The sequence below is a fragment of the Trematomus bernacchii genome, unplaced genomic scaffold (assembly GCF_902827165.1).
Source record: "Trematomus bernacchii unplaced genomic scaffold, fTreBer1.1, whole genome shotgun sequence".
NCBI lineage: Eukaryota > Metazoa > Chordata > Actinopteri > Perciformes > Nototheniidae > Trematomus > Trematomus bernacchii.
In genome coordinates, this window is record NW_022987726.1 from 279,982 (window position 1) to 302,655 (window position 22,674).

Genomic DNA, 22,674 nt, shown 5'->3' on the forward strand with positions numbered 1-22,674 from the left:
AGAAAAAAGATTATTAATTTAACCCTTTTAGAAGGGAAGATATGGTCATTTGTTCTGGGAATGTCATTTTCGAGCCTGAGACCTGAAAAACAGGCTCAGGGCTAACCTGTTAAGCCCCGAGCCTGTTTTTCAGGTTTCAGGCTCGAAAATGACATTCCCAGAAATTCTTACCTCCGCCTACAAAAAACCCATTACTTATAGTGAAAACCACCCTTGGATGATGGGTTAGTAGACTAAAAGCTTTAGGAATCCAAACTATAACATATAATAAGTACCCTGTATCAAGATTGAGGCAAAACAAGTTAAATTTGACCTTTTTAGAGAGGTTTAGCAAAGAAAAGTTCCAGGCGGAATAAGCTTTCGGCACATTTGGGTATATCTGGTTCCATCAGTGCCATTTGACCTTTTTCAGGTACCAGACTATAAAAATGATGTATTACATTGAATTATCACCATAGGTATTCATTCCATCCAAAGAAAAAAAAAAAAAGAAAAAAAATTAATTAAAAATTTAAAGATTTAAAAAAAAAACTTTTTTTTTTTTTTTTTTTTTGTGGAAAAAAAAAGACCCGCCGAGGGGGGCTTTGGGGCTTAACAGGTTGAACAGGTTAAAGTATTTGTTTTTTAAGTTTAAATATTATTTAACATATACATATATACAACTTATATCTTGGTAACTTTATTCAACATTTCACAGCAAAAAACGGTGAATGCAAAAAAAAATGTTTTAAATTTGAAGACTTTCTAAACAAAAGAAACATGTTATAAAAAAGAATTTATAATAATAATATTAATAAATAAATAATCATAATTTTATAAATTACAATAACACAATATTAATAAAATTAAAATTATAATGATTTGCTGTTTTCACTCTGTTCCCGTCAGACCTGATGATAGAGATGGAGGACCACACCAGCGATCTGAGCGAGGCGCGGATCCCCTTCCTGGATTATAAAACGTACACCGACCGGAACTTCTTTCTGCCCACGAAGGACGGCGCGGACGACACCATGATCACCGGGAAAATACAAATCCCAGAAGCCCGAAAGGCCATCGTAGCTCAGGCTCTGAACCAGTTCTCCAACCTGCTGAACAGCAAACCCTTCCTCATCAACGTGAGAGGAACACGTCTTTTACGGCTTCTTTACTTACGTTTTATTCACTTATTGTTCACGTTGACATTTACTCTAGCACCCCCATGAGTTTAAATATTGTATATAAGCATCTTTGAGCACTAGGAAAAGCGCTGTAAAAATGAAATGTATTATTATTATATATAATACTTGTGGAAATCGGCTTTCTTAATAAAAAATATGAACCCAAAGATAATAAAATAATCCAAATTACAATTATTATTATATTTACTATCACTAGCTTTTCCCTTTAATGGATTATGATCTGCATTCAGAGTTCTTCCAAAGATCACAGCGTCACTTCGTTGCTCAAACCCAGTCATGTCTTTAATCTTAAACCCCTCTGTATTTATGTCCCGTAGTTTATCCGTACGTTGGAGAGCCGTCCGGACTTTAACGCTCGTGCTCGCGGTTCCTTCGCCTCTCTGCTGACGGTGGCGCTGCACGGGAAGCTGGAGTATTACACCGACATCATGAGGACGCTGCTGCTGGAGCTGATGGACGAACACGTGCAGAACAAAAACCCAAAACTCATGCTGCGCAGGTCAGGAAACACAAGAACTCTCGCTAGAAACATTCAGTTATTTACACAAAAGTACACACATCCTTTCCTCAAGTAGAAGTACAGATACTCGTGTTTAAAAATACTCTGGTGAAAGTAGAAGTACTGACTAAACTTCTTTACTCAAGTAAAAGTAAAGAGGGCTTTGAAATGTACTTCAGTAAAAAGTTCCCATAACTAGCAGCTGTTTTAAAGAGTACCTGACCTCCCTTTATATTAATAGAACAATAATGTCATTGTTAGCTAATGAATGTTTCCATGCTGAACAACGGCAACATGACAACGTTTTCATTGGTCCCTCTTCTTTAGAGAAGACCAGGAAATGATGGATACACGGATCGTGTTCAAATCCATGGGCGTAATTTCCACTGGGGACAAATGGGATTTTGAAAAGTGTTTATTATCATTTTTTTACGCAAGCGGTCATCGTCACGGAGGAGCGTGCGTGTGTGTGTGGCACGAGCGCATCTTGTGAGAGAGAGAGACATAGAGAGTTATGGGGTTGATGTTAGCATTTGGTGCTAGCTCGGAGTTAACGGAGATTAGAAGCTGTCTCAACAGTAAGGAGAGGGAGAGCTCTCTTACTAAATAGTAATACAAAAAGAAAAATAGTTTAAAAAAGTGAAATAGTGCAATAAGAGTCTATATGCAAGTTATTGGAATATGATATATTAGGTAAATAGATAAATAATTTCTAAGTAGCAGCCAGATGAATGTTATGGATGTTGTTTCAACAGTTCAGGTGTTTAACAGTCTTCTGGCCTGTGGGATGAAGCTGTCCCTGAGTCTGGTGGTTTTAGTCCGGATGCTGCGGTACCGCCTGCCAGACGGTAGCAGACAGAACAGTTTGTGGCCGGGGTGATGGGGGTCTTTTATAATCCTGAGGGCTTTCTTCCTGAGCCGCTGGGAGTAGAGGTCCTCCATGGATGGCAGCTCCGTCCTGGTGATGTGCTGTGCAGTTTTCACCACCCTCTGTAAAGCCTTACGGTTAAGGGCGGTGCAGCTGCCGTACCAGGCCGTGATGCAGCCAGTCAGGATGCTCTCTATGGTGCACCTGTAGAAGGTCAGGATGCTCTCTGTGGTGCACCTGTAGAAGGTCAGGATACTCTCTATGGTGCACCTGTAGAAGGTCAGGATGCTCTCTATGGTGCACCTGTAGAAGGTCAGGATCCTCTCTATGGTGCACCTGTAGAAGGTCAGGATGCTCTCTATGGTGCACCAGTAGGTCAGGATACTCTCTATGGTGCACCTGTAGAAGGTCAGGATCCTCTCTATGGTGCACCTGTAGAAGGTCAGGATGCTCTCTATGGTGCACCTGTAGAAGGTCAGGATGCTCTCTATGGTGCACCTGTAGAGGTTGCAGAGTATCCTGGAGTCCATGTTGAACCTCCTCAGCCTGCGGAGGAAGAAGAGCCGCTGTCGAGCTCTTTTGGTGATGGTGGTGGTGTGAAGAGTCAGGTCCTCAGTGATGTGGAGTTTTGATGGATTTTTTAAATTATAAAATGTATAATAATTAAACGTGTTTTTTCCAGATTGTTGAACTGTCCCTTTAAAATATTGTGTGTGTGTGTGTGTGTGTGTGTGTGTGTGTGTGTGTGTGTGTGTGTGTGTGTGTGTGTGTGTGTGTGTGTGTGTGTGTGTGTGTGTGTGTGTGTGTGTGTGTGTGTGTGTGTGGTGTGTGTGTGGTGTGTGTGTGTGTGTGTGTGTGTGTGTGTGTGTGTGTGTGTGTGTGTGTGTGTGTGTGTGTGTGTGTGTGTGTGTGTGTGCAGGTCGGAGACGGTGGTGGAGAGGATGCTCTGTAATTGGATGTCCATCTGTATCTATCAGTTCCTCAGGGTAACGGATATATATATTTTCTCTTGTTTTTTCACTTCCTCTCCGTTTGTTTTGACTGTTCTTCGATCTGCTTCTCTCTCTTCTTCCTCTCCAGTTATAATTGCCTCTTTGAAATGTTCCTATGTCTCTCTTTTCTGTGGAAATCCGTTTTGTTGCCCCTTGTGTTTTAGTTTGTTTGTGCTGTTCGGAACAACCAACAGCAGCAGCTCAGAGTTTCTATCATTTAACATCCTCGTACCAAAAAGTGTGTTTGTTATGTTGTGTTCAAAATCTGCAGCTGAATGTCAATGAGTTTATTCCCTAAACCCTGAATAAGTCCTGCCAGTATCCAAACATATCTTTTTTATAATTATATTTAATTGTAGTATAGATTACGTCTATTATATTTCATTTGTAATTATTTGTAATTCTTTCTGATATGATTGTGTGATCAGGACACAGCAGGGGAGCCTCTCTACAAGCTGTTCAAGGCTCTGAAGCATCAGGTGGAGAAAGGGCCGGTGGACGCCAAGATGAAGAAAGCCAAATACACTCTGAACGACACGGGGCTGCTGGGAGACGACGTGGAGTACTCAGTACTGGTAAATACACATAATATACACCCAGTACACACTCAGGACACACCGTATACACACAGCATACACCCATTACACACACAGTTCACACACAGTACACACAGTATACACCCATTACACACACAGTACACAGTATACACCCAGTACACACACAATACACACCCAATATACACCAAGTACACACAGTATACACCCTGTACACACGGTATACACCCAGTACACACACAATACACACCCAATATACACCAAGTACACACAGTATACACCCTGTACACACGGTATACACACACAATACACACCCAATATACACTAAGTACACACAGTATACACCCAGTACACACGGTATACACACAATGCACACAGTGCACCCAGTATACACTCAGTACACATACTATTTTATGAATCACACATTATTAGTTGCAGCCCAGTTTGCTTATAGTAGCAAATGTGCTTTTGTAAGGGTTTCAAAGGTGTGTGTGTGTGTGTGTGTGTGTGTGTGTGTGTGTGTGTGTGTGTGTGTGTGTGTGTGTGTGTGTGTGTGTGTGTGTGTGTGTGTGTGTGTGTGTGTGTGTGTGTGTGTGTGTGTGTGTGTGTGTGGTGTGTGTGTGTGTGTGTGTGTGTGGTGTGTGTGTGTGTGTGTGTGTGTGTGTGTGTGTGTGTGTGTGTGTGTGTGTGTGTGTGTGTGTGTGTGTGTGTGTGTGTGTGTGTGTAGACTCTGCAGGTGTTGGTCCACGGGGAGGGTCCTGACGTGACTCCAGTGAAGGTGTTGAGCTGCGACTCCATCACACAGGTGAGGGTTTATTCACGCAATTAATGTTAAGCCATTAAAGTTCTTTAGAAAATCAACATTTGTGCAGAAACGTGTTGTGGGGTAAGATGTAAACGTGTGGTCCTGCAGGTGAAGGAGAAGATCATCGACCAGGTGTACAGGAACCTGCCGTACTCTCAGAGACCAGAGGTGGAGAGTGTTGCTCTGGGTACGACACACACACACGTGCGCACGCACTTACGCACGCACAGTCATAATTCTGAAAAAGAATAAACAATTTCTGAACAATGTCAACATTTTGAAAAAAAGTCATACAAATCTGAGAAAAATCAGAAACAAAGCAATAATTATTAAAAAAAAAATCTGAAAATGTCAAAATCTCTAAGTGAAAAAAGTAGAAGTTCAGAAAACTTTGAAAAAAGTCAAAATTCTGAAAACACACACACACACACACACAAGTAAAAATATCAAAACAAATATTATATTTCTAGAAATAAAATAAGTTGATGTTACAAATTAGGAGTGTGTCGCCTCCTGCTGGTTCATGGTGGAACTGCAGGGTTACTGTGAGACTTAGTGGAAGAAAGAATAAGGAAATTACATTTAATTTAAGGACGAAATTAGATTTTCTTTTACCTATTTTAATGCATTTTTCTCTTTTCATCGTTTCAAATTGTTAGTTTTTGGGGATATTTGTTGTCTTTTCTTTGCCATGTAGTATACTTCAGTACCTTTGACTTTTTGTATCTATAAAAAACATTATTATACAACACCATATTCTGAAAAACACTCATTAAATGTATTTCCTGACGTTTCCTCAGAGTGGCGTCCGGGCTCCACGGGTCAGATCCTGTCCGACCTCGACCTGACCTCTCAGAAGGAAGGACGCTGGAAGAGACTCAACACGCTCGCTCACTACAACGTGAGATACTTTGATATTTGACTGTGTTTAATGTGGTGCAAAAACACAATGTGTTGTTTGTCAGAATCAGAAACAGGTCGGTTGACACGTACGAGGAATTTGACTTGATGTCGTGGTGCGTACATAAAAGTCAAACCAAAGTTAAAAACACAGTTAGAGAACTATTTTAAGAAAACTATAATAACATTAAAAAATAATAGAAAATATAGTAACTTGTTATGGTGAACTGGATGTCTTTGGACTGATGGACAGAAAACGTTAAGATGTCGGGGTTTAAGATAAGATAAGATAAGATGTACTTTATTGATCCAAATGTGGGATATGTTTGCGTTGCAGCAGCATAAAGAGACATGGCATTGCACATAAGTAGAAATGAAAAGAGTATACATTAACCCAGTACACTAAATCTATAACTGTCTGACAAATAAAAGACTATTGAAGCGCTGATTTACATGAAATAGATTATAAAGCAGGATATTATATACATATATATATATATATATATTTATTTATATTTAGTCGTATGTTTCCCTGTGATTTCTTTCAGGTTCGAGATAACGCCACGCTGGTTCTCTCCAGAGTTCTACACTCACAGTCCTTCCACCAGCACCAAGACAACTATGAAGAGAGTATGTGCACACACACACACACACACACACACACACACACACACACACACACACACACACACACACACACACACACACACACACACACCCTTGACTCTTTATATTAATACTAAATAAATACCTAACTGAATGTGTTTTTAGTTGTGTTTCCTGTGTGTTTCCTGACTTTCGGGCAGGGGTATCATAACCTCTCCTCCCTTTCAGAGAACGCTCTGCTGGAGGACGACCACACCTTCCACCTGGTGCGTCCGGCAGATGAAATGGACGAGGGGAAGTCGAAAAGAGGAAGCATGAAAGACAAGTCCATGACGAAGGCCATCACCGAGATCTACCTCACCAGACTGCTGTCCGTCAAGGTGAGACACGAGGACGTGTATACCTTCAATCCAATCTGAAATAGATATGCACTAATATATTACACAGTATTCATGTGTTAGTAAGCCCACTTTACAAATACATTCAGTCAATTCAAGTTGAAAACATTTTCCAACAAATCTAAGTTGATAAGAAAAAAAAAACATAACTTATTTACATAACAAGCTTGAAATGTACCCTTCATATTTCCCCTTATTATAATCAATTCTGATCCTTCTGTTCTAAGGAATGAGCTGCTAACAGAATACATGCAACCCTACGGAGAGCTGTGATGTTTCTTAAAGCATATTCAATCATCAAGAATCATTTACCCACATTTGATTGATTTAGCTAACTTATAACTTCACTTATGAGGACATGTACCTCACCTCTAGTGAGCGGCCCAGCCCTTCCTATATCTTTCTGTATGTGGCCCTCAGTGAAAACAGTTTGGACACCCTGCAGTATATAAACATGTGTGTGTGTGTGTGTTTCAGGGCACTCTGCAGCAGTTTGTGGACGACTTCTTCCGCAGCGTGTTGTGTTCAGGGGCCGTTGTTCCTCCGGCCGTTAAATACTTCTTCGACTTCCTGGACGAGCAGGCGGAGCGACACGACAACGTGGACGAGGAGACGCTGCACATCTGGAAGACCAACAGGTACACAACGAGTACTGTGTGTACAAGTACCACAAGTATTATACAAGACGAGTACTGTGTGTACAAGTTCCACAAGTTGTATACCTGGTACTTGTCTTATATATTCTAGTTGTATTCAAGTTAACCAAATACATTAAGGTTGTACAGTACAGGAATCATTCAATCTATTTTATAGTCTTACTATTGAATGAAAAGTGCCCAAACTTTTGATAAAATAATCATTGTTTTTCAACAAAAGTGCTAAAAAACGTTATTCATGGTCAAATGAATGTGCATAAATTGAGTGTATGTAAAATATATGTATTTATTTTTATCATTCATACCAAATGCAACCTCTGTTAGCAAACACTTTCAAATAAATATGATTGTTTTTATCACTGTATTTAAAAAAAAAAAAATGCTCAGAATTCTGACAATCTTTTTTTTTTCTTCTGAAAATAAAGTCTTAATTCTAATAAAATAATAAATAAATAAACCTAAGAGTGTGTGATTGGTTCTGACGGGGTCTTTGTCTCCCCAGCTTGCCCCTGCGGTTCTGGGTGAACATCCTGAGGAACCCTCAGTTCATCGTAGACGTTCACGTGACGGAGGTCGTGGACGCGTCGCTGCACGTCGTCGCTCAGACATTCATGGACGCCTGCACCAAGACGGAGCACAAACTCAGCAGAGTGAGTGCAACAAAACATTACATTTAACTCCTAGAGAAACGTTCAAGGATTCAGGGCTTTTATTGTGTACATAGCTACGGTGTGGATATCTCAATGAAGATCTGAGGTCACAGGCTCCTCCTACAGTGCAACACAATAACACAGATACAATAGTGCAAGTAAATAAAATAAAATAGAATATAGTAGACCTACTGTTTGAGAAAACTCTCAGGTCTTTTGTAACATGCATCCCATACGGAGAAACGTCCCTTTATCTTAAAGTATTTCTGTTAAAGTGATCCTTATGTCAGAAATCTGAAGAAAAGTCCAAATTCTGAAAATTGTCCAAAATCTTAACATTGAACAAAAAGGCAAAAATCTGAGAAAAGACTCAAATCTGAAAAAGTCAAAATTGTGAAAGAATCTGAAGAAAAACCGGTACCACTTTACAATAAGACTCCCCTTATAAAGGATTCATAAAGGGTTTCTAATTAGGTTATTAATTAGGTTGTAAACACTCCATTACAGTTTAGTAGCTGGGGCAGTAACTATAGTAACGCAGTGTAGGCGGAGCCGTGACGTCATCTTCAATACGAACCATAAAACCAACATCAGCCGTTAGCTGTTAGCACTCAGAGCTCACAGCTCCTCATATCTGTTCAGAAACTAGACAGAAGTGAAACAAGTACAAACCACAGACTGCCTGTGTCATGGCGAATACAGTCGCTGCTTTATTTATGTCTGTAGGCCGTTGTTGTGAGTGTGGACGGTCAGAGCATATACTGCGTTAGCTTAGCCGATCTCCATTCAGAAAACACGCATTTTAAAAGGTGTTTCGCCTGCCGTCTGTCTGCAGACTTGTCAAAGCATTAATTCATGGTTTTTACTAACCGGTATCAGTATGTTGTTACTTCGGCATCATTTTGAAACGTGTATTACAATTAAATCACGGTCAAATATGTTCATTTTGTTGTAGTTGTAGCCCCCTTGCCATCACTAGTTTAGCATACTGAGCCCGGTTGTTGGCCCGGAAAGAACCTGGATTTTGGAGAGCCAGAAAAACTGTGAAAAAGTACCCGTTAGCCGGAACTACCCCTAGTGGAAACGCAACAAAAAACGGGCCGGGTTTGGCACGGCACGCTTAAACCGTGCTACGCTTAAACCGTGCTACGCGCTGCAGTGGAAATGCGCCATTAGCTAACTTCGTCTTCTTCATCAGCCAGCATCCTTGGTATCTGTTGTTCACTGAGTTGATTGAACCCCATCCATCTTGATGTTTCTTGGCATCTCTTTATGACCATTTATTTATGAGTTACTAACATTTATAACTGCCAAAAGGGAGCCTTATTGTAAAGTTTAAAACACACATTCCCATGTATTAATGAGTTACTACCATTTCTAAATATAAGGCTTAGCAGTACAGATAAATGTGGGCTCACTATTTGACAAGAGGACTAAGCCTTATATTGGCTACTTAGCGAGAATCAACTCAGTGAGCAACAGATACCAAGGATGCTGGCTGATGAAGGAGACGAAGTAAGCTAGGTAGCCAATATAAGGCTTAGCAGTACAGATACATGTGGGCTCACTATTTGGCAAGCAACCGGTCACAGTTGCCCTGTTTATCTCATGTCTTATAAAAGCTTATTAATGATTTATAAAGTGTTCACAACCTAATTAATAAATGAATTACAAACTATTTTACCTTTATACGGGTATTCTTATTGTAAAGTGAAAAAATCAAACATTTGAAAAAGACACAAATCGGAAAAAGTCAAAAATCAGAAGGAAAAAAAAGTCCAAATCCTGCATGAAGAGCGTCTTGTTTACTTCTCATTTTGTGTTTCATATCATTCTAAGAGACGATTTGCAAATAACTAAAGATATTCCTCTGTTTCCCTGCAGGAGTCTCCTAGCAACAAGCTGCTCTACGCAAAAGAGATCTCCACGTACAAGAAGATGGTGGACGAGTGAGTGTGTTTTATTAAATACACAGGACAGATGTGTATTTATATATTAGTGCACAGCAGCGTGGATGCATTTGGATGCATCAGTTAAAGCTTAAAATATCAACTTACAAATAAGAACATTGTTATTATTAAATATCTTTTCCCCCAGTAGTTTACAGTGTTAAAAAACAGAACATCAAATTCTCTCGTTTAAAATTATCATTATTAAGTAGAATCAAAGCCTTTTTTTAAATTATACGTGTGTGTGTGTGTGTGTGTGTGTGTGTGTGTGTGTGTGTGTGTGTGTGTGTGTGTGTGTGTGTGTGTGTGTGTGTGTGTGTGTGTTGTGTGGTGTGTGTGTGTGTGTGTGTGTGTGTGTGTGTGTGTGTGGTGTGTGTGTGTGTGTGTGTGTGTGTGTGTGTGTGTGTGTGTGTGTGTGTGTGTGTGTGTGTGTGTGTGTGTGTGTGTGTGTGTGTGTGTGTGTGTGTGTGTGTGTGTGTGTGTTCTCTCTAGTTACTACAAGGGCATCAGAGAGATGGTCCCTATCAGCGATCAGGACATGAACACACACCTTGCTGAGGTTTCCAGGGTATGTAAAGAAACTCATTTTAAAAACAGAACATGGGAAATGTCTATTTTTAGGTGATTTTTTAACGCGTTTGAACCTTTGTTTTGCAGCAACACACACACGAGCTGAACACCGAGTTGGCCTTACATCAGCTGTACCAGTACGCCAGCAAGTACTACGATGTGGTGAGAAACGGCTTTCTGTCAAATAGGAATATGGTGGTTTTCAATTTCTGAGAAAAGTCAATACTTGGAGAAAAACAGTCTAAATTCTGAAAAATGTGAAAAAAGTCAACATTATGAATAATTTGAAAAAGTCAAAATTCTGAGAAAAAATATCTAAATCTGAAAAAAGTCCAAAATTAAGAAACATTTGAAAAAAATCATAATTTGAAAAAAGTCAACAATTTGAGAATAAAAGTCAAAATTCTGGAAATTTCAAAGAATTCTGAAACTAAATTCAAAATCGGAAAAAGTCATATTTCTGTAAAAAACAAAAAAAGAATCTTAGGGAAAAAAAGAAACGTGATCCGTCTCTTCAATGTGTTTCAACCACAGACCTTATTTCCAGCTATTTTCCAAAATCCTATGGAGAAATTGGATTGCGTTTTTGTCGAAGGAACCGGAAGGAGTTTACTTGCGTGTTTTAGGACGCGTCACTGTGGCACTCTATGTAGAATGCTGTCTCTTGGATGCTTCAGTGTAATCCTGTTTTATGTTTCTGCATTACGAGTCAAAAAGCAGAATCTGAATCTTTACCCAAACGTTACGTCATTTTGTCGTCTTTTCCAGATCATCAAGTCTCTGGACGAGGACCCGGCGGCCCAGAATAAGCAGCTGACGCTCCGCCTCCAACAGATCGCCGCCGCGCTGGAGAACAAAGTCACTGACCTTTGACCTTTGACCTCAGTGAAGGTCGGATACTAAAACACACAGGATGTTGTTTTTCCCATGAATGGACCTAAAAGGAGGACGAGCTCACGGACTCTAAGGAATGTTTTGACCATAATAAGGACTGAAGTGGGAGGAGCCACAGGAAGCTGATGGCCATATAAGGACTGAAGGAGGGAGATGTTACGAATGAATGAAGATTTTTGGACAATTTAAGGAGAGAAAACACCAAGAAGGCCATTTTAAAATGTGTGAAATCAAAGGGTTATTTTTTTAATTCGGTGTGATAGTCGGTCCTTTTTGCTTCTCTGCACCACACAATTTATTTTATCATTCAAGGACTAAAGAAGTGCCACTTTTTGGATGAAGAATTTACATAAAAAGACATTACCAAATATTTTCTTTATATGCGACGCAGCCCTTTTTTTTTTTGGAAGTACTACCACTTGCGTATCACAGAACTGTGGATTTGAGGAGAATCAGAATCTTGATTTAAGGTCAATATTTTTTGTTTCCACACTAAACGGCAACAAGAGAAATCGGATGTTTTGTCAGTAAAAGAAAATCGTTTCATCCTAACGCGTTTATTTAATCGACCAATAGAAACCCACTACGGTACACACCACTGGCCAATCAGGGCTCTTGGTTGAGGAGAGTGAATTCAGGGTACGATGTCCAAAAAAACCACATAATTTTAACCTTTTTTTATCATAGCCAAATGTTGTTTTTCATATCAGATCATGTGATGACACCACGCAGATTATTGCTGAATATTTGTTAGTATTATTCTCTGTATGCAGGCTTTCCATATATGAGAATGATCTTTTTAATGGACTGATACAAAGCCACTTCATTGCTTTATTTTGCAAAGTGTTAATCAGGGTGGTCCATATCCATGTGCAAGAGTGTGTGAGTGTGTGTTCAGCATTTGTATCATCACCGGTTTGCTTGTTTTGACTTCTGCCTAATCATGCTTAAAAAACACTTTTATCATTTACTGTGATTTGTTTTTATAATCTTTTTAGTTTCACCTCTGATTGCCCTTCATATATATAATGCTGCTTTTCGTTTCTGCGCACATGTGAGGAGATGAAGTGTCTTCTGAAGACAGGGTATCCATGCATCCTTCAAAAAGGCGTTGAATAAATCAAAATGTGAGGTGTTAAATGTATTAAATCCAGTTATTGTATGGCCTCTTCGTCCACCGTGCTTTGCAAGTGTTCTTCAAACTGCAATATGACAACAACAACAAAAGGTACGTCCATTCAAAACACACTGAAACAACAATCTAACGACATCACATACATACACACACACAGAAACAAAACCATAAAGGAAATACATCTTAGTATGTGTATGTATTTCTTTGTTTGATTTGATGCATTTTAAGTCTTCATTACACAAGAAATTACATTAAAATACAAATGAAAGCACATTTGTGCATATTAGTGTCCTGCAATGTGTCTCCTCTTCGTGTCATCGTGAGGTTTCATCTCCTCAACTACACATTCATCATCCTCACCTTAAAGAGAATAATACATGTGCATTATTCTTTGCCTTCTGAGCCCAGACCACGTGCTTTATGTAGAGAGTTGATGTTACAAATATGCCGTTTGTAAGGTGGAGAAAAGGTGGTGGATTTATAGAATATTTACAAACGGCATCTTTAAAATATGAAGCAATACGACCTTCAGTTTGAGCACCACATGACCTCCAGACGGAAACTTCTCAGACCGTTTCTCTGTCAGAAATGTGTTTATTGAAGCCACATTAGTGCAGAGAAATCTAATATTGACCTGTAAATTATCCAGAAATAAAGAACTCTTTAAAGTAGAGACAGTACATACTGATATTCACCTGAACATCAGCAGGTGAGGACTCTTTAAAGTAGAGACACTACATGCTGATATGAACCTGAACATCAGCAGGAGAGGACTCTTTAAAGTAGAGACACTACATACTGATATGAACCTGAACATCAGCAGGAGAGGACTCTTTAAAGTAGAGACACTACATACTGATATACACCTGAACATCAGCAGGAGAGGACTCTTTAAAGTAGAGACACTACATACTGATATACACCTGAACATCAGCAGGAGAGGACTCTTTAAAGTAGAGACACTACATACTGATATACACCTGAACATCAGCAGGAGAGGACTCTTTAAAGTAGAGACACTACATACTGATCTACACCTGAACATCAGCAGGAGAGGACTCTTTAAAGTAGAGACACTACATACTGATATACACCTGAACATCAGCAGGAGAGAACTCTTTAAAGTAGAGACACTACATACTGATATACACCTGAACATCAGCAGGAGAGGACTCTTTAAAGTAGAGACACTACATACTGATAAACACCTGAACATCAGCAGGAGAGGACTCTTTAAAGTAGAGACACTACATACTGATAAACACCTGAACATCAGCAGGAGAGGACTCTTTAAAGTAGAGACACTACATACTGATATACACCTGAACATCAGCAGGAGAGGACTCTTTAAAGTAGAGACACTACATACTGATATACACCTGAACATCAGCAGGAGAGGACTCTTTAAAGTAGAGACACTACATACTGATATACACCTGAACATCAGCAGGAGAGGACTCTTTAAAGTAGAGACACTACACACTGATATACACCTGAACATCAGCAGGAGAGGACTCTTTAAAGTAGAGACACTACACACTGATATACACCTGAACATCAGCAGGAGAGGACTCTTTAAAGTAGAGACACTACATACTGATATACACCTGAACATCAGCAGGAGAGGACTCTTTAAAGTAGAGACACTACACACTGATATACACCTGAACATCAGCAGGAGAGGACTCTTTAAAGTAGAGACACTACATACTGATATACACCTGAACATCAGCAGGATGTGGCCCCTTTAATGTTAAATATAATAAATCTGATTCATGATATCTCTTAAAAAAGACCTCTCTAGCTTCCTCCTCCACCAGCGAGTGCCTTCAAGAGAAGAACTGAAAGAAGATTTGGAAGTAAAAGCCAAAAGAAATAAGTGTCACGTCCATGTTTGTCTTTCTTTGTCAAGTCATGCAAACGATTAGCAGTTTACTCACTCCTAAATGACATGAAACAATAAGAAAGCTTAGACAATACAGACCATTTTGTCACTTTGGAAAGTGACATTAAAACATCCTTTTTTGGGAGAAATGTTGAGATTTTACTGAATAATTTCTCAACTTTAAATATGATTTATTATAAAAACCACTTGAAATATAGGCATTTACAAAGTGCATTATGAATCATGAATGGTGGAACATTAGTTTAGCGTAAAACCATTGAAAGATACTTCTATATTCCCGTGCTCCACACATTTTTAAGTGTGATTTGGATGTTTCATTTAGAGTTTTTCGGGTCACAGGGGTTCAGGAAAATGTCCGTGTGTGACGACTGGATGATCGAAGAGTTAAGCGTCCACTATTTGGAGGATTTGTGTGTTTGAAAGGTCACCTATTGTGCAAAATCCACTTCTTCATGTCTCTTCTACATCAACATGTGTCCCCTCTTCTTCATGTCTCTTCTACATCAACATGTGTCCCCTCTTCTTCATGTCTCTTCTACATCAACATGTGTCCCCTCTTCTTCATATCTCTTCTACATCAACATGTGTCCCCTCTTCTTCATATCTCTTCTACATCAACATGTGTCCCCTCTTCTTCATGTCTCTTCTACATCAACACGTGTCCCCTCTTCTTCATGTCTCTTCTACATCAACATGTGTCCCCTCTTCTTCATGTCTCTTCTACATCAACATGTGTCCCCTCTTCTTCATGTCTCTTCTACATCAACATGTGTCCCCTCTTCTTCATGTCTCTTCTACATCAACATGTGTCCCCTCTTCTTCATGTCTCTTCTACATCAACACGTGTCCCCTCTTCTTCATGTCTCTTCTACATCAACATGTGTCCCCTCTTCTTCATGTCTCTACTACATCAACATGTGTCCCCTCTTTTTCATGTCTCTTCTACATCAACATGTGTCCCCTCTTCTTCATGTCTCTTCTTCATCAACATGTGTCCCCTCTTCTTCATGTCTCTTCTACATCAACATGTGTCCCCTCTTCTTCATGTCTCTTCTTCATCAACATGTGTCCCCTCTTTTTCATGTCTCTTCTACATCAACATGTGTCCCCTCTTCTTCATGTCTCTTCTACATCAACATGAGCTGATCAGATTTTGGCCACTTTATGATGTCATAACGATGTGTTGGCTTGTGTAACCATTAGCCAATCAGCAACCAAGGTAACCCCCCCCCCCCCCCCCCCCCCCCCACCCCCCCCCCCCCCCCCCCCCCCCCCTTATCACCTGAATCTCCTCCTAGAGCACCATTGAGTTCTTTTTAACCAAATCTCTCTCAGAGGGGCGTGGGGAGGGGCTCCTTATTTTCATCTAAAGTAACAGACAGAGAATCAGCACTTTGGAAACAGGGCTGAAACAGAGGGGATTATGGGATGCTGCAATGATCTGTTTGGTGTTTCAGCCAATCAGAGACAGGCTCTGGATATATCTGAGAGCTGTGATATATTGATGGATGAACAGTATAATAGGGGACCTTTAAAAGGCACACAGAATGACTTTTGAGAGGTTTTGAAAGTTACCCGACCCACTGGCACTGATGTGTTTATCCCGTTGTAAAACAGTTTGTACGTCGACTCTCCCATTGTTTATTCTTCGCTGTAGGAAGTGAATGGTTTTTAGATGGACTGGACCAAGTGTTAGAAAAAAGGTCTTTACTTTGGGGTCTGGAGCCCAAATCTATGAGTCTTCTGAGGGAGGGGAGACGTGGGAGAAAATCCAGACCCTCCAAGTTCAGAATATCCAATAAAAGATGTTTATACAAATGGAAAATCTACTTTTATTCCTTTATTGTTTTGGTGTCTTTCAAGAAATACAACAAAATATCCTTTGCTGGAATTTTTATACATTTCTTTACATTTTGCTGCAGCTTTTGGTAGTATTTAAAAAATATGTTTTAATGTTGTAATAGAAATAAAGTACATAAAAATAAAATAATATAATAAAAATGTGCAAAAAACAATAATAATATTTACAATAAAATAAAATATAATAATAATAAATGAAATTAAAAAAGGAAACATTTGCAATAACAATAAAGTAAATACAAAATGTAATATTATATGAACATTATAAATTTGCATAAACTATAATAATAAGATTTGCAATAAAAATAATGACATTTAAAAAAAGGGAAAATGTGAAATAAAAATAAAGTTAATAAATAAATTCAATATAAAATACATTGGAATTAAAGTTAAAAATCTGATATTAAAGATACATAAAATAATATATAAATAGATGGATTAAAATAATAACAAATAACTATTGTAAAATAAAACAGGAAAAAATTATAGAAATTCTCATTAATATATGTTTTAAAATAAATAGATGACAACATGAAGTATGGCACATTAAACAGGAAAGATTCAACATCAAATAAGTGTTTTTAACCATTTAAAAAGCAGTCAAATCGATACGCATTTTTAGAGAAGCCAAAAAATGACTCAAAGGGTGCTCTTCAACCAAACCGGAAGTCAGGTGTTGGAGTTAACCCGTTGATTGACAGCAGCTACAGTGGATGTTCTCACAACTCTTGGAGGCAATTAATTAAGCCTTATAATTCACTTTACAAACACGATACATGTATTTTTAGATTCACTTTGACTTACACTTCCTGAATATATCGTATTTTTGATATTTATTTGAGACTAAACAATAGTAAATCCGCCCAGAAGTCATAAGGAAAAAAAGAGGCTTCAAAACTTGCTTGAAAATTATCACATTTTAACGTTTTATTTACTATAAAAGTAATTCTGCGATTTCTTTCTTCACGTGCATGGGTTCATTGTAAACAAGGAGATGTAATGGATAATTCGGGATAGTTTAAGTGGTGAGAATTAGCTCAATTATGAAAGAAATATAGGATTCAAAGTAACACAACGTTTGTTATTATCAACCAATCACATTGTCTGCTCATTTTTGGACATTTACACATTTTAAGTATTTTTTCTGTAACTCTTTCAATATCAGAAAAAGTATAAAACCCTAACATTTCCTGATGGATTACATTTTGATGAGTGTAGAGCCACCTTTGTCCAGAAGAGGGCAGTATATACACTTTCTAAAAAGGTGGATTCATGATTTCCTAAAAGTAGAAGTACTCAGATCGTGTACTTGATTAAAAGAATAACAACTCGGACCTTGTACTCAGGGCCGGCCCTTGGCATAGGCAGTATACGCGAATGCTAAGGGCGCATCCATCCATGGGGGGCGCCGGAAATTGGGGGGAAGAAAAAAAATATGATTACTATTAACGATATTTGATAACAAAACAATTTTCCAATTTGGGATCAATAAAGTATATTATTATCCTATCTTAACAGAACTAAGCATACATAGCGTACAGCGCCCATAAACTATGGCAGGGGTCTGCAACCTTTTTGACCCAAAGAGACATTTTAACCCTTCCCTTGGCCTCCAGGAGAAAACGCCACTGCTCCGCATGGCTCAACAGCTGATCGTTGCGCAATCCATACTCTCTGTTCGCGGAGTCTCCTTCTTCCATTCACAAATATCCAAGCCGGGATTCCAGTCAGCGATGCGTCTTTCACATCAGTTATTCCAGCGGTCCGGAGTCTTTGGCTATGTCGTGGCCCATTCTTGTAGGATATTTAAAACTGTGCCACATTATCCGCTTCTTGACTCACACGTTAAAAACAGTCCAAATAAAACTCTGTAGGCGCTGATTTCTTTGCCTTCCTCTGGCGGATTTATTGACTTCTTCCATAAATTCAAACAAACAAATGATCAGTGTAACGTGAAGACTGTACCGATTCCCCGTTCCGTGCTGGAGACCATTTCCTGTGGCTCAGTCCCACCCCTTCCTTATATAACAGCTGATTGATCACAATAATAAATAAAGTTATTATTACATAGAGTATTGCTCAGATTAGTTATTATTTAAACTTTACTCGTCGTATTTTATATTTGATTATTCCGACAGTTTTCCTAAAATGTTGGAATTGTCTCAAATGTCTTTTTCTCCATGATATTGTTCTCCTCCTCTCTCAGCAGAAATCTCTTACAGAAACCAAAGCGTCCACATTCCTTCCTCTCTATATTCTGAAGCTTTCTACACACACACCGTTCACACACTCATTTATTAACAATTTATTGCAAAAAATGTGCAGAAAAAAACATCTTTGAATTCAAACATAGCACGTACACAAATTATAAATAAATCCAATTATAAATAAATCAACAGAAACTAAAGTGTGACTCCCAACCTGAACATGACTTCTGGTATATTAACTTTAATAAGTAACAATGTAATAAATATGAAACATACAGGTCAATATCACCTTGCTATTGGTAGCTGAACTGTCAACACCCCAAAACATATTCTTAGATAGAAATACCTCATTTTGAGTTATTTAGACTTAATTAACACTTATAGTTTCATGTCTTGTTACATAAGAATAGATCATATCTGTTAAGTGTTATTATGGGAGAATTACTATTCGTGTGGTACTGCTGCCTTATTAGGCCCATATTGAGCAGATTAAGACTCATGTACAACAACTTCCTTACTTACAATCAATAAGCACTAATTAGAGGGTTATTGAGGAAAAACTCTCAACTAATGGCTTATTACTTGTAGAATATGGTCATGTAGAATAAGGCATTAATAAGTGTTTTATAATGACTAATAAAGAGCCAATATACTGCTAATAAGCATGTTAATTAACAACTAGTTGATGTCTGCAGGTTATTTGTTCTACTTTTGAGTAGTTTAGCAGTGAAGTGTAGCATTGAGTGAATGCACTGAGTCCCTGTGTTTACCTGCGCTCCCTGCAGCCACCAGCAGGAGGAGCAGCAGCTCAGGACTCATGGTGCCGGGTCAGAGACAGGACCGGGGGACCATCTGCATCAAAACAAGTAATTCAGAATCAGATCAAGATGCATCTCATCGTACATGTTATCACGTCTCTCTCTGAACGCCTGAGTTAAAGTGTGCACTGCTAACATGTACAATCTTGCCAAGTATATTTGTCTAATTTCTAGTCAGAATATGTCGTTACACTTGATATAAGACTTAATAACTGAAGTCTTGTTTTTAGACAAGGCATCTTAAGCATCTTTTTAAGTCAAAGTCTCTTAAAAACATCTTATTTTAGAGGAACATCTCCAGCTAACATCAGGAAACAGAAAGCGTCTGAGCATTTCTGGCTTTCTTTGTTACAAATTCCCTGATTCTGGTCAAATATAGTTCAAAATAAGTTTCCCCAGCTAAACACAAGATGTCATTTATCTAATTATCCCATCTTTACTTCGAGAAATCTCACCAAGCCATTTTGTACTTGTTCTATTGGCAGGTTTGTTCACTTATTAAAAGAGAAAACACCTTGTTTTTATTATATATTGACTTGTTTTTGGAGCTGCATCTTTTACAGTGTGTCTGCACTTTCTGACATTACTCTGTTCATATTCTGGTATTATTTGTATTGTCGTTTCTGAATGTTCTTTTTGTGTGCTATTGGAAATAAACAATACTATTGAAAACTAATCCAAGCAGCACATAGTAAACTAAAAAAGAAATCAGCCAGACAACCATGTGTGGACCTTTTGTCGGTTGAACTATCGATGTGATGGATTTAGTAGAGAGAATAATGAATGCCCTTTCTTGCAATGTAAACAAAAATGGAAAATAATTTGTATATTCAAACCAAATGTAAATGCTTCTTCCCGTGCTACGCCCTTTTACAATTTGAACATTTTACTTTTTTCCTCAATGGAGCTAACATTCAGACAAACCAACCTGTAAACATCACCTCCTTTGTGGAGGTAACATTACTTTGAATTATTATATATTTCCTTTAATATCTTTATCCCTCGCAGACCAAAAACCAGCAGCTCCACACAGTTCCAACAATTGGAAACACCAGGCAACCACATCGGTCTGAGTAATATTAAACGTTTGCACAAAGACTATAAGATAAGAATCTATATTTGAATATATGTGTTTCTTGATGCTCTTAAAGCACTTTGAATGGCCTCGTGTTGAAAGATGCTTTATCAATAAACGTTCTTTGCCTTTCCTTTAATGGAGCGATTGAACAAAGGCAGTGACAGAGAATCAAGACGTCCTCAGAGAGAGTCTGTCTCCTTCTATAGATCTCACACTGATGAACACAGAGAGCGACTGGACGGCAGCACGACCCTCTGCCGAAAAGCTCATCACACACACACACACACACACACACACAGACAGACAGATAGATAGATAGATAGATAGATAGATAGATAGATAGATAGATATAGACAGATAGATAGATAGATAAACAGACAGACAGACAGATAGATAGATATCATATATAGATAGATACTTCATTCATCCCAAATTGTGAAATGTGTGGAAACAAGTATAAACATAATAACATGAAATACAAATGAAAGCAATAGACAGGAATATATGCATATACAGTAGAAAGGACACGATGAATATTATAACATTTAATGTAGCCTTACTATGAAGGCTGACCGAAATACGGTGCTTTTCTACAGATTACTTTATTACTGCACTGGTAAGGTAAAATTAGGCCGATTAATAAAATGTGAAGTGCTTTGTAACTTTGACTGAATACACAAAAAACAATGAAGAAAGAGTTTCCTCTGGGCTGCTTCGCTGCCAGCTGCTCCCCCGGGACCCGAAGTGGGGTAGCCTGTACTTCAACATCAATGCCTACGAAAGTGCTCGACATATGCTGTATTGAACCAATAAACTAACACAAACTAACTGTATCACCATAACATGATGATGATGATGGTGAAAAAGAATGCATCTAACGTTTCGCTGTTCATTATAATAAAAAAACAGAGCATTAAACAAGCCATCATGCTCTTACTTTGAAATCATGCGGAAATGTCGTCATCAGCAGGCCATCACGTGGTTTCCGAAAATAACCGAGTTACACGAGTAGATTTTAGCTGAGACCAGAGGAAAGTTTGTCTCAAAATTCCGTGTGTGTAAAAAGACGATCCACAAGCAGAAATTTGAGATCCACGAGCAGAGAGTTGAGATCCACAAGCGCATTTTTGGTCGACAAATACAAAATGGATTCACAAATGCCTGATCGAAAGTTGTAAATGTTAAAGAGATATTCACAGATCTTTTTTTTATTTGTGAACATATTTAGCGTATTTGCAGATCCGTTTTACATTTGCAAATTTATTTGTGAGTTTGCAAATCTTTTAAATGCATTTGTGGATTGTGTTTTACATTTCCAAATCACATATTTACACACAAATCATTTTTATGTTCACACAAATAATTATGAGACATATCTATGCCCATAGATTAGTAAAATATGCATAAATAAAAAGAAAGAATACTAACTAGGTAAGAAGCAATGTTCAAATCATTAACCCGGGCTTAACAGGTTAATGAGGATTACAGAACCTCTCCATAGTCAGAACCAAGCTGGTTCCACCTGAACCTGTTCCTCCCCGGACTCTGGTCCTCTGCTCTGTGACTCTGATCTCTGAGTCCTTCTTCTACTTTTCTACACACTTTGTTTTTTGCACCTGCCTTTGTTCAGTCGGGCTTTTAGTTCTTTAGTTGCTTCAAAATGTGAAGCAGCAAACCCCAATGTTAGTTGTTCTGTATCTGTGTGAAAGAGCTTGTTATTTTAAATGAGACATTTATGTTTACTTGTTCTCCTTCTAAAGACTAGCGTTGGATCATTTCCCTCAAAATAGGATCATGCTCAGCCTCTGATGTGATGATTTGACATGTAGCTGAAGAGAGAAGAGAGCGGGAAGTGACCATCAGATATCAATACCATATCAATACCATCAGATATGTTTCCAGAGAGACTCCACCTCTCGCTTTACGCTGATATAATGCGAGGACAAAACATGAGATACTCAGAATAAAGAGAGCGAGAGAGAGAGACAGAAGAGAGACATGGATCACCTGCTGCTGCTGCTGATGCTACTGCTCTGTAGCTCAGGTAAGAATACACTTTATTATTATTATATTCAAATATCTTTGTGATCTCTCAAGAAAAAACTACTCGTAAACACTGACAGCAAATACACACACACACACACACAC

At 38.5% G+C, this 22,674-nt stretch overlaps 1 protein-coding gene and 1 pseudogene across 1 annotated transcript in view; one reads left to right on the forward strand and one right to left on the reverse strand.

The window, feature by feature from the left end:
* Window positions 1-12,689, forward strand: part of LOC117493936 — a 57,100-nt pseudogene extending 44,411 nt beyond the window's left edge.
* A 6,756-nt stretch (window positions 12,690-19,445) lies between these two features.
* Window positions 19,446-22,674, reverse strand: part of LOC117493937 (scavenger receptor cysteine-rich type 1 protein M130-like) — a 6,090-nt gene continuing 2,861 nt past the window's right edge. Inside the window, exon 4 of the mRNA XM_034144534.1 lies at window positions 19,446-19,482. Within this exon, the coding sequence (XP_034000425.1) occupies window positions 19,446-19,482 (37 nt within the window). The remainder of the gene's footprint in view (window positions 19,483-22,674) is intronic.